At 39.9% G+C, this 13,045-nt stretch overlaps 2 protein-coding genes across 30 annotated transcripts in view; both read left to right on the plus strand.

Annotated features, from left to right (window-relative positions):
- The window catches only part of LOC127693473 (T-cell-specific guanine nucleotide triphosphate-binding protein 2-like), a 444,108-nt gene that overhangs the window by 404,598 nt on the left and 26,465 nt on the right, over positions 1-13,045 (plus strand). For 8 of the 29 annotated variants that reach the window (XM_052194345.1, XM_052194351.1, XM_052194337.1 and 5 more), the window contains one exon: positions 1,538-2,768. The exons of 2 other annotated variants lie outside the window; for them this stretch is intronic. In XM_052194345.1, the coding sequence (XP_052050305.1) occupies positions 1,560-2,768 (1,209 nt within the window). In that variant the 5' untranslated portion in view covers positions 1,538-1,559. Of the gene's footprint in view, positions 1-1,537; positions 2,769-3,679; positions 3,848-4,352; positions 4,593-10,208; positions 12,880-13,045 lie in introns of those variants that run through there. 19 more of the 29 variants (XM_052194355.1, XM_052194357.1, XM_052194356.1 and 16 more) reach the window with 12 other exon arrangements.
- LOC127693481 (T-cell-specific guanine nucleotide triphosphate-binding protein 2-like) overlaps positions 1-13,045 on the plus strand; it is a 124,957-nt gene that overhangs the window by 40,032 nt on the left and 71,880 nt on the right. The gene's annotated exons all lie outside the window — the stretch shown is intronic.

A 13,045-nucleotide genomic window follows, 5' to 3' on the forward strand; every position in this document is an offset into this window, starting at 1 on the left:
GGGTAAAGTCATTGTATTTGGGGAAAAATCTCAGGGGGCTGGCATTGATTCGTGGGAATAGTTTCTCAGAATTGTCTCTTAGAAGCTCAGGGAAAAGCCAGATATTGCTGCAGGAACTTGGCACAATAAATTGATCATGAGGAGGTGACATGGAAAGGAGTTGCTATGGTAACCTAACCACAGGTGAGCTCTGTTCTGGCCCACTCAGGTGAGCTCTGCATGTATTGACCATCTAACTACTTGGCTAATCTTTAAGCTAGTATATTTCCTTCTAAAAGCAGGCTAGAAATGACTGAAAGGAGGGGTTTTGAGATCTATGTGAGAATGACTGCTGGCACTTCAGGTTGAATTGAGTAATGTACCTGGGACAGTGATCAATTTCTGAAGGAACTTCAACATTTAACAGTGAATAAGGTTCCTCTTTTCTATATTTGGTAATGGTAATGGTTTCTTGGTGGTAACAATCTGATTTAATTGCTCTTTGTCTGATGGTTCAGGGTAATGAGTAAATTTTCAAGTATATATTATCCATTTTGTGTAGTCTCTTGACTGCCTCTTCAGCTCACCAATTGATAGAATGTTTTGGGTTTTTACTGTTTCAGAGATTTTTACATTGTCAAAAAGAAAATCTCCACATGCTTCCAGGTCTCACATCATTTCTGATGATTCTTCTGCATCACACTCAGCCTTAAAGGGCACAATTTAGGTATCAAATTTTTTGGCTGAGCATTCAGAAGTCACTTATGCAACATTCTTTGACCATTACGAGTTTATCGAAAGTTACTCACTATACAGAGCAGCTTCTATGGCCAAAGTTGACAGGGGTAGCAATTCTTTGATACAGATATACATAAATATGTAGATAGCAAATTAATTGGGATATCATGCCCACTTAACCAAATAACAGTAGCCGATTCCCCACCAGAGCCTATGACTGCCACAAGCACAAGGTCTTGATTGAAAAGCAAAGGGTTTTCAGCACCAAAGTGTCAAAGGACTTTCATAGATAGCAAAGTCACAGGAAACCCAAGAGGATAGATCAAGAAGAGTCTCCCACATTCTTAAGATTATTTCTTCTGACAATGGAGAGAACTCTCCAATTGAATTTGCTACCATTCATGTCAATTATTGAAATAAAACAAGAAACCTGAAAGTCAGTATGCATGTCATAATGTGATCTTAACTCGAAAGACTGACAAAACTATGAAGTTGGGTAATATCTTTTCCAGAAAATAGTCAAGGCATCTTAACCCAGTCTGAGCTCAAACTGTCAATCCATAGAACAGCATCCTTAGCTTAAATTTGATCTTGATGAACTAAAAACACTGTAAAGAAGAAAATACTCAAAGATCAAAAAGTTTGAGTCAAACAAAAATTTAAAGCTAAATCCAGTAGTAAGTGCTAATCAGTCTTGCAAATTTGTTAATGAGAAGTAAGTCCCTGTTTATAATGTAGGGGCAGATACTGGACCATGCTCTCCCATTGGTTGTACTTCCTGAACTAATTTGTTGAACTTCCTGGTTCTTTCCTCCCGTAGGTACCATCTACATTCCCCAGGCATGGGTCAGACTCCCTCTTATACATGCTCTCCAAAGGAGGATCCTAATTTTACCTTCAGCTTTGGCACAAATCTTCAAAATTTCAAGATGGAAAACAAAATCCTGTCTCAGGAATTAAAGGCCTTCATTGAATCATCCCTAGAGAATGGAAACCTTCAAGAAACAGTTTCTGCAATCAGCAAAGCTCTGGGTGACATTGAGAAATCCCCACTGAACATTGCAGTGATGGGGAGGACAAAGGCTGGAAAGTCCAGTCTCATCAATGCTCTACAGAGAGTGGGGGCTGATGAAGAAGGTGCAGCTACTACTGGGGACATAGTTACAACCACTGAGAGAACACCATACCAATATGTAAAGTTTCCAAGTTTGACACTATGGGACTTGCCTGGCATTGGGTCTATTGCTTTCCAATCACATGATTATCTGAAGAAAATCAAATTTGAGGAGTATGACTTCTTAATTTTTGTCTCTTCTCTATGGCTGAAACGTGATGACATACAACTTATCAAGGCCATTGTGAAAATGAATAGGAGTTTCTATTTTGTTAGAACCCATATAGATCTTGATCTAAGGGCTATAGAAAGGACATATCCTAGGAGATTCAAGAGAGAGAACACATTAAAGCAGATTCGAAATGCCTTTTCAAGTATACTTAAGGAAGTTACCCAACAGGAGCCTCCAGTCTTCTTAGTCTCTAACTTTGATGTGTCTGACTTTGACTTCCCAAAGCTGGAATCCACCCTTTTGAGTGAGCTCCCGGCCTACAATCGCCACATGTTCATGCTCACTCTGCCAATTGTCACAGATTCCACCATAGACCGGAAGAGGGATATGCTGAAACAAGCGATCTCAAAGGTATCCAGAATGCCAAGAGCATGGGCTACCATACCGTTCAGGGGATTGACCCAAAATGACATGGAGATCTTGGAACAGACTTTGAATGAATGTAGATCTTCCTTTGGCCTGGATGAGGCATCACTGGAAAACATTGCTGAGGATTTGAATATGACACTGAAGGAACTCAAAGCAAACATTAAGTCTCCATATTTACTCGCAGATGAGCCAGATATATCCTTAACAGATAGAATATTGAAGTACATTAGAAATCCTTACTTTTCAAAGTTTTCCCACTTGAAAAATTACTTCATTGACACGGTTGCAAGTGATGTTAAAATTATCCTTAGCAAAGAAGAGCTTTTAAGAAAGAAGGTAAGCACATTCAATTCTAACATCTCTATGTTGAGAGGAGTCCGTGGGGAAAACATTTCCAAAGTTGTTGCAGGAATTACCTTTTTATTTCACTTTCCTGACATGTTTCAATGTGATCCTGATGAATTTTGTCATATCCTTTTTCAGCACCTGTTGACATCCTGGGGGTCTCTCTGGTTGAGACTGTTACATGATGCACTCCTAAGGCTTTTCATTGTAAATCATCTCATGACCGTGGTGTCTAGTTGCTTTGTATTTAAGAAGTATTTCAGTCAGATGGAACGCTACTTGTCAGTTTGCTTTTGATTCCTATGCTTTTCTGACACCATGAGGGAAAATCTGATGACATTTTCATATCCATTTCCCTTAAGAGCTTCAAGGTCTCCATCATATAGTAAGCTCTTTGGCCAACTTAGGGTTCGTTTTTGTATAGGGTAAAGGGTGAGGGTCAAGGTTTAGTCTTGCCTGATGTGGGAAGCCATCCTGAGCTATTCGGACTATTGCTTACTCACGGCCCTAAGGTGGTGGCTGCTAAAATATAAGAACAATTAACTAGAGCCTCTCCCGCGGGCATTGGTTTAGCCATTGTCTCGAGATAACTGCAGAATGATCCTGCCTGCATCATCACCCACCGACTCCAGTAATTGAGGTAGAAGGAAGTCCTGAGATAACTGTGGCAGGCTCCGGCCTGTGCAAACACCTGTTGTCTCCACCGGAGGACCCTTATCTCTTCCTGCTGAAACTGCTAGGATTGCCCTTTCTTCCTTTGTCCTTGCCTTGGGGTACGCCCCTCCTGAAAGCCTTAAAACCTGTGTACCCCAGAACATTAAACGAGGCCTTGACATAACCCAGACTGTCTGTCTTTCTTGGTGCTTGGCCTCCCTCCTTCTCTCCCCCTTTTTGACCCGCAGGTAGCACCCCTTCGGAACCCTGGAATAACTGACCCGCGGGACGGGAACAGTGGCGCCCGAACCAGGGACCCGAAGTACGGTCAACTACCGGACGACGGAGGAGAAATCCCGGGAAAAGGAATCAAGGACCCCACAGACCGCATCGCTCGTGCGTCGCTGGAGGGGCAGGTGAGTGGCCAAACATTGTCGTCCAATTTTCATTGGGGAAAAAAAAAAAGAGGCTAAAGAGGCTTGATTCATAGGAGAAATCAAGCAATCATTCAGGGAGAGAGGAGTAAGAGTTAAGAAAAAAGATTTAATTAAGTTCTTTTGTTTTGTCATGAGAAATGTCCTTGGTTAATTTTAAGTGGACCTGACATTCACCCGCTAACTTGAGATAAGGTTGGTAAAGAAATTAATAAGATTTTGAAAACAGGTACAGGTGAACCAATGTCTGATACATTCTTTAGTTACTGGGGGCTCATTCAGAGTGCGAACGAGGACCCTGCTGAATATTGCCTCCGCCCTTTGTCTTGGGCAGCTTCTGTGACCTTGCTTTCCCATAAAAAGAACTCTCCAAAACCTTCCTTGGTCGTTATAGACAGGTCTGAGTCCCCACCATCAGCTCCTGTAACTTCTCTTTATCCTCTGCTCCTCAGAGACCCATCCCTTGCTGATGTGCCATTAAGTTTAGAGACCCCCTGGGGAGAAAGCCAACTTGGAGGAGAAAAGCTGCAGAGAGCAAGCAGTCCTCTTAAAGGAGCTACGAAGGACAAATGGTCATTCTAACTTCAAGATTTATTTCAAAGTCAAATGCCTAGAAAAAGCCAGAGCCAAAACAAGCCCCTTCACGTGGCCCGCCACCCTATACCCAGCGATAGGCATGCAGTGCGGCTCCTCTCAGCAAAGTCCCTCAGACCTTTACTGGGTCCAGGTAATCACTAGAGATCGTCCTATACTCAGCCTTAAAATAAATGGTAAAAGCTTTGAGGGCATCTTAGACTCAGGTGCCGATTCTACTGTGATCTCGCAATGTGCTTGGCCCCCTGCTTGGCTTTTGCAAGCCTCTCTGACCCATCTGCAGGGGATTGGACAATCAAAAAAACACTCTCCAAAGCTCAAAGTTGCTGACTTGGGAGGACAGAGGGAAATACTGGCTCTACTCAGCCCTTCGTGGTTTCTGGTCTGCCTGTTAACCTCTGGGGAAGAGACATTCTCTCTCAAATGAAAGTCCTTATGTATAGTCCCAATGAGGTTATTTCTCAACAAATGCTCTCCCAGGGCTATCTCCCTGGACAGGGACTAGGCAAAAATGGACAGGAAAGACCCATGCAGGTAGAAGTCAGAGACTGCTGCTGAGGCGGCGGAAGAAAAACTGCTCATGGGCAGCATGTAAGACTTGGACTGCAGAGAAATTCCTGGGCTCTCCTCCCCTCTCCACAGGTGTGTGTGTTCAACTAGGCATCCTCCTTCCTCCTTGTTAAATCTTAAATAAGAGAAAAAGCAGGTTGCAGAAAAGCAGTTTTTCCATGTGTAGGACACAGTATCAAAAAAAAATACAGGCCTCTAAGATGCTTCTAAATTAGCATGGTGATTTGTGTGAATCTTGGCCTGGAGATTGGATTTATAAGAAATACGATTTAAAATAATGTCTCTTCAATAAGTTACAAAGTCATACATTCAAACACAAGATGATGGACAAACTTTACAATATAAAAATATATTTGCCATTAATTTTAAGGAGAAAAGATTGTTTAAAACTGGGTTTTGCTTTCAACAAATTGTAGTTATGCTTTGATATTACAGGTTCCTTTTGTTATTTGGCCTTCATACAATGGGGTCTGGTTACTCTTTACAGGACCGGTGGGTGTAGGTCTGACCTTAGAGATAACAAACTCAGATCAGGAGATTTACATTTGAGTTAATACAAAGCTCAGAGCTGCCTCAAAGCCGCTCAAAGCTACAGAGGATTGAGAGATGCAGTTTTGTCTTGCAGGCCTCACTTAGAGAGTTTCTGGCCAAAAGAACATTTTTAACAGATTCATACAGATGTGGTTCAAAATAAAGTTCAAACTTATATCTATAAAAGAATTTCATTAGAAAGTTATTCCTCAAGAAATGGCTTGCTCTTATCATGGGCTTTTAAAGTTTTTAAGAAAATGATTTTCAAAAGGTGTTAAGATAAATATTTTGCCTAAGACTCTGCTTTAAGTTTGTCATTTAAGTCTCTGATGTTCTCAAGATAGATGCAAAACAAATACTGAGAGACATAATTTGGAGAAAGCTACCATAAGTATTTGTCAACAGTTTATGATATATGTTCACTTCCATTCCTTAACAAAGAGAACATTAATGTAAAATCTCTCCAAATACGATTTTGACATCCTCCAATAAAGATTTGATATAATAATAAAATGTTACAAAATAAAATCATGAAAATATTTTTAAAAGACTGTTTTAAGAGCGTGATAAAATGTTTGTTCCTTATTTTAAACAACAATCAAATTGATTATTATTAATTGTTAATCTATTACATGACAAGCCTTTTTGACAAAATTAATAATTGTTATCTAAAAGATAAATTGTTAAAAATTTGCCTCTATACATGTTTTTATATTGTTATAGATTTATACATACATCCTATAAAAATGTAGCTACTGTGGGAGTAAAGCTCATATAATTAGATCACATGTTTATTCTTTTGAGTGTCCCCTTGCTTCAGAACAGATAATTGAATTGGGTGCTGTAGCTATTTGTTTTAAAATGTTAAAAATCAAACTTTTGATTTTTATATTAATAATATACATATATAGCTCATGGCTTACAAATTGCTTAAAGTTGTTTCTTTTTAATGATACTAATTCTTAACTTTTACAATTGTTTGTACAAATACAATTTAAAAAATTAATCAAAAATATACATACAACTATTGACAGCTTTTTAGGCTTTCTAGTTATAACTGTTTTAACATAAGAATCAAAATATAAAATTAGTTGTTACATATGTTATTTTTTAATACTAAATGTTCCAAATCAGATTAAGACAAATATTATAACTGATTATTATAATCAGTCATTTGAGATGTCTTATTAACAATTTAATATTAATCATATTACTAAGATTCCTCATAATTTACAAAGACAAGATATTATAAAACAGGCCCATAAAACATTACAACAATATTTTTATAATAAAAAAGGGGAGAATCACATCTCTATATACCATAAAATTTTTAAATTTTAATGCTAGGGATCTCTCTGAGTGTAGAGAAGAGGGCATGTTTGTGTTCTTTCTACAGGATGCTGAAGGAACAGGCTAGCTGCCAGAGTATGCTGGTGCTGAGATTTCACCCTGGCTTTCCACCTTGCTCTCCAGCCTTTTGGGGCCCCTCCTGGGTCTTTTGTTTCTTTTGTCATTTGGCCCCTGGGCCTTTAACAGATTAACCAGTTTTGTTAAATCACAGATTGATTCTGCCTTGACAGACGTGGAGGTAGCAACCATCAGCCTGCCTTCAGTTCTCTACCCTTGCTGCAGGCAAAGAGCTCTCTTGGTTCCTAAGCAGTAGAAACGTCAATGCCAGAGAGGGTGACCTCTGGCTCCTAATAGTGGCTGAGGGCCATAAGCTGTGGAGTAGCCAATGAGGGGAAATATTGTGGTGCCACGAGCCAGATGCACACCGCCTCTTGGCTGCAGGGTAACTCCATGACGGGATTATTGTGAGTCCTCTACCTGGATGACCGTCACACCCACCAAGGGCCTGATTAAGCCTTTGGAGTGGGATGTGATGCCAGGAGTGGATGCAACTTACATAGCCTAAGGCAGAGGCCCTGCCCTACTAGGATCTAAAAAGGCCTAGTTACTGCGGTGCTGGACGTGGGGGCAAAACCACATAGCCTAAAACAGGCTCTCCACCGACCCTTTTTCCATAGCCACCCCCCAACTTAAGAAAGAAAAAAGGAGGAGATGTACGCCCCTCCTGAAAGCCTTAAAACCTGTGTACCCCAGAACATTAAACGAGGCCTTGACATAACCCAGACTGTCTGTCTTTCTTGGTGCTTGGCCTCCCTCCTTCTCTCCCCCTTTTTGACCCGCAGGTAGCACCCCTTCGGAACCCTGGAATAACTGACCCGCGGGACGGGTTACAGCCTGATATCCACAGTTTGCACAGTTCCATTCCTCAAACCATGTGTCCTTTGTATCCTGTGATCATTTGGAAACCTTGTTGAGATATTGACTGACAGTAAATGCATTCTGTTGGCTGCACAGTTATTAATAAAGTTCTGGATATGCCCTTCCTGTCAGTTTGTTGGTCTATGGTCCTGTCTTCATAGCATTATTGGACTGTTTTTTTTTTTTCACTGTGGTTCTGTGCGATTCCTTGAAATCAGGTATTACAATGACTCCTAACACCATTGGATTTGATCAATCTGGTTTGACTGTAGTCTTCTGTGTTCCCATGTGAGTTTTGTCATTCCACAGTCTAGTTCCATTCTAAATGGCATTGAGGTTGTACTTGAGATTACATTGAGTCTGTAGATCACTATGTGAAGTATGAAGTTTGATAATATGAATGTTTATAAACTATAAGCACAGGAATCTTAGAATCTTTTGTCACCTTCTTTGACATTTCTTTCATCTCTGCTTTGGAGCATCTGAATTCCTTGGGTACTTATTCAAACTTGATTGCTTCCTTCCTTCCTTATTTTCTAACTTCCTATGATCTTACTCTGCCTTATTATCTGGTGTGTGTGTGTTATGTCTACTGTTAATAAACTTTTTCTTTTTTAAAAAAGCTAATAAAATTATTTTAAAATATACATCTCAGTATTGTCATTTTAAGTCATAAAATAATGTATCATATTAAATGCCTCTTATATGTACATGATTTCTTCTGATGCTTAAAGTAATATGCACTCAACCAGTTTTTGAAATCTATTTGGAACATTAAACATGATAGAAGTAGAAAAATCTCTTATGAAATCCTCTATGAATGATAATTGTGACAGAGTCCTGATTAGACAGAAAGCATTTCATCTCCAAGGGAGAATATGCAGTGTAACTGTGGCTTCATAGAATGAATTGAGTAATGTTCCTTCTGTTTTGATTTTGCAGAATAGTTTGAAGAGTATTGGCATTAGTTCTTCTTTGAAGGTCTGATAGAATTCTGCACTAAAACCATCTGTTCCTTGGCTTTATTTTATTTATTTATTTATTTATTTATTTATTTATTGGTTGGGAGATATCTTATGACTGCTGCTATTTCTTTTGGGGTTATGGGACTGTTTTGATGGTTTATCTAATCCTAAAAGTTATCTAATTAACTTTGGCACCTGACTTCTGTCTAGAAAATTATGCATTTCATTCATATTTTCCAGGGTTTTTTTTTTTTTTTTTGAGTATAGGCTTTTGTAGTAGTATCTGATGATTTTATTGAGTTTACTCAGTTTCTGCTATACCTCCCTTTTCATTTCTGAGTTTGTTAATTTGGATACTGTCTCTTTGCCCTCTGGGTAGTCTGGCTATGGGATTGTCTATCTTGTCGATTATCCCAAGAATCGGCTCCTGGTTTTGTTCATTCTTTGTATAGTTCTTTTTGTTTCTACTTGGTTGATTTCAGCCCTGAGTTTGATTATTTCCTGCCATCTACTCCTCTTGGCTATATTTGCCTCTTTTTGTTCTAGAGTTTTCAGGTGTCCAGTTAACCTGCTAGTGTATGTTCTCTCCAGTTTCTTTGTGGAGGCACTGAAAGCAGAGTTTTCCACTTATCAATGCTTTCATTGTGCCCCATAAGTTTGGGTATATTGTGGCCAATATAATTTTCACCAAACTCCAAACAGTCTTTAATTTCACTCTTTACTTCTTCCTTGACCAAGTTTTCATTGAGTGGGGTATTGTTCAGCTTCCATGTTTATGTAGGCTTTCTGTTGCTATTGAAGAGCAGCCTTACTCCACAGTGATCTGATAGGAAGCATGGGATTAGCTTCACCTTCTTGAATCTGTTGAGGCCTGTTTTGTGACCAATTATATGGTCAGTTGTGGAGAAGGCACTATGAGGTGCTGAGAAGAAGGTATGTTGCTTATCGCTTTATTCACAGACTACACAAGAGAAACTGGAATGGCTGTGGTAAGGGAACAGAGATCATGAGGCCTAAGCACTCAAAGGAGAAAGGGATCCTTTCCATAAGATATAAGGTTTTTAATATGCTGATCTATATTGTTAAGGGTTTTAAAACCTATGGGTATTAATAGGAGTAAATGGAATGCAAAGGCAACTCAAAATAAGAAGTAAACATTGATGCAGGAAAAACATAGAACAAGTAGATCATGAATGGGAAACAAAGGAAGAGGAAGACCACGGTAGAAGAAAAGGGCTGAATGAGGGCATGTGGCATGCAGAGCAGAGATCGAGCCCGCAGCCTGGAGCAGAAAGGAAGTGTTCTGTTAATAATGGTATCAGCAGCTGAGGTCCCTCTTTACCATAAGAACAAACTCCTAGGCCTTGCCCTGCTGTACTGATAATTACAGTGTCTCTCTTTTTTTCTTTATTCAGCATACTCAACTGCACACAGACATATGGGAGACTTCCTCTAGCACACCCTCTCCTTTAACGGATCAACTTTTGGCATTCAGCTTTGAAAAATTTTTTAAGAATTTCAAGAAGGAAGGCAAAATCGTCTCTGAGGAAACCATCACCTTAATTGAATCCCATCTGAAGGATAAGAACCTTCAGGGGGCATTGTCTACAATTACTCATGCTCTGAGAAACATTGACAAAGCCCCACTGAACATTGCTGTGACTGGAGAAACAGGGACAGGGAAATCTAGCTTTATCAATGCCCTGAGGGGAGTGAGGGATGAAGAAGAAGGTGCAGCCCCCACTGGGGTGGTAGAGACAACCATGAAGAGAACTCCATACCCACACGCAAAGCTTCCCAATGTGACAATATGGGACCTGCCTGGCATTGGAACCACTAACTTCCCACCACAAAACTACCTAATGGAAATGAAGTTTGATGAGTATGACTTCTTCATTATCATCTCTGCCACACACTTCAAAGAAATTGAAATACATCTGGCCAAAGCCATTGAAAAGATGAACACCAAGTTCTACTTTGTCCGTACCAAGATAGATCAAGATGTCAGTAATGAGCAGAGGAGTAAACCTAGGACTTTCAATAGAGACAGTGTCTTAAAGAAAATTAGAGAAGACTGTTCAGGGCATCTTCAGAAGGCTCTCTCCAGTCAGCCTCCAGTCTTCCTAGTCTCTAACTTAGATGTGTCTGACTTTGACTTCCCAAAGCTGGAGACCACCCTACTCAGTGAGCTCCCAGCCCACAAACGCCACATCTTCATGATGTCCTTGCACAGTGTTACTGAGACTGCCATTGACCGCAAGAGGGATTTCCTCAGACAGAAGATCTGGCTGGAGGCCCTGAAGGCAGGAGTTTTGGCCACCATTCCACTTGTGGGCTTCATCGGAGATGAAATACAAAAGTTAGAGAAAACCTTGAATCTCTACAGGTCATACTTTGGACTGGATGAAGCCTCACTGGAAAATATTGCCAAAGTTTTCAATGTGCCTGTGAATGAAATCAAAGCACACCTTAAGTGTTTCCATTTGTTAACAAAGAATAAAGACATGTCCTTCAAAGAAAAAGTGTTAAAGTATATTGAACATATTTCCTGTGTTACTGGGGGACCACTTGCCTCAGGCCTTTACTTTAAAAAGACTTACTATTGGAAAAGTCTCTTCATTGATACTGTGGCAAGTGATGCCAAGTCTCTCCTTAATATGGAAGAGATTTTATCACAGAAGCAAAGGTTGTCCAGGCTGATCTCCCTATATACTGGGGAACAGGAAGAAAGCTATGAGGCACTGACTTTGCATTGGTTACAGGCACTGACTTAAAGCCTGCTTTTAAGCAGCAAACATTTTCTGGAAAATATCAGAGGATTCTTCTCTTTCACAGATAGAATATCACTACAGCAATACAGAACACCAATAGCTTATAATTTAAGATCAAGAACCGACAAATGAGACCTCATAAAATTACAAAGTTTCTGCAAGGCAAAGGACACTGTCAAAAGGACAAAACAGCAACCAACAAACTGGGAAAAGATCTTCACCAACCCTACGTCTGACAGAGGGCTAATATCAAATATATACAAAGAACTCAAGAAGTTAGACCCCAGGGAACCAAATAACCCTATGCTCAACAACATTAGTCATTAGGGAAATGCAACTCAAAACAACCCTAAGATTTCACCTCACACCAGTCAGAATGGCTAAGGTTAAAAACTCAGGAGACAGCAGGTGTTGGTGAGGATGTGGAGAAAGAGGAACACTCCTCCACTGCTGGTGGGATTGCAAGATGGTGCAACCACTTTGGAAATCAGTCTGGCAGTTCCTCAGAAAACTGAACATGACACTACCAGAGGACCCTGCTATACCACTCCTGGGCATATACCCAGAGGATTCCCTGGCATGCAATAAGGACACTTGCTCCACTATGTTCATAGCAGCCCTATTTATAATAGCCAGAAGCTGGAAAGAACCCAGATGTCCCTCAGTGGAGGAATGGATACAGAAAATGTGGTATATTTACACAATGGAATACTACTCAGCAATTAAAAATAATGAATTCATGAAATTTGTACGCAAATAGTGGGAACTGGAAAATATCATCCTAAGTGAGGTAACCCAATCACAAAAGAATATGCATGGAATGCAATCACTGATAAGTGGATATTAATTAGCCCAGAAGCTATGAATACCCAAGACACAAGTAGCATATCAAATGACTCCCATGAAGAAATAAGGAGAGGGCCCTGATCCTGGAAAGGCCTGATCCAGCATTGTAGGGGAGTAACAGGACAGAGAAAAAGGAGGGAGGTAATTGGAGAATGAGTGTAGAGAAGGCTTATGGGACATATGGGGAGGGGGGAACTGGGAAAGGGGAAAGCATTTGGAATGTAAACAAAGAATGTAGAAAATAAAAAAAAAATGTGGCATATTTAAAAAAGAGAACTCTCTTCCATTAAAGTGTCATTATAAAAATATATGGTTGTATACCTGTGACTTATAATAACTTTGCCTAATTAAACTGGGATCATTTGTCCCAAGGAGATTTCCCAAGCTGTGCAACACTCTCCTGAGATGAAGAAATTAGCACACTGTGTAACCATTTGTGCTTTTCTGTATCTGCCTCAGTTCCAGAATAATGACACAGAGGTTCATTTATTTATATATTAATGCCTCTCCCTTAGTTAAGTGTGTTCCACAACTAACTTATAACCTGTTTAAACTATTCTATGTCTGAGACAAGTCTGGTTGCCTATTCTCAGTTTCATGCATTCAATTTCCTCCACAATTTTGTAGTGAATCTC

This window comes from Apodemus sylvaticus, chromosome 10 (assembly GCF_947179515.1).
Source record: "Apodemus sylvaticus chromosome 10, mApoSyl1.1, whole genome shotgun sequence".
Classification (NCBI taxonomy): domain Eukaryota; kingdom Metazoa; phylum Chordata; class Mammalia; order Rodentia; family Muridae; genus Apodemus; species Apodemus sylvaticus.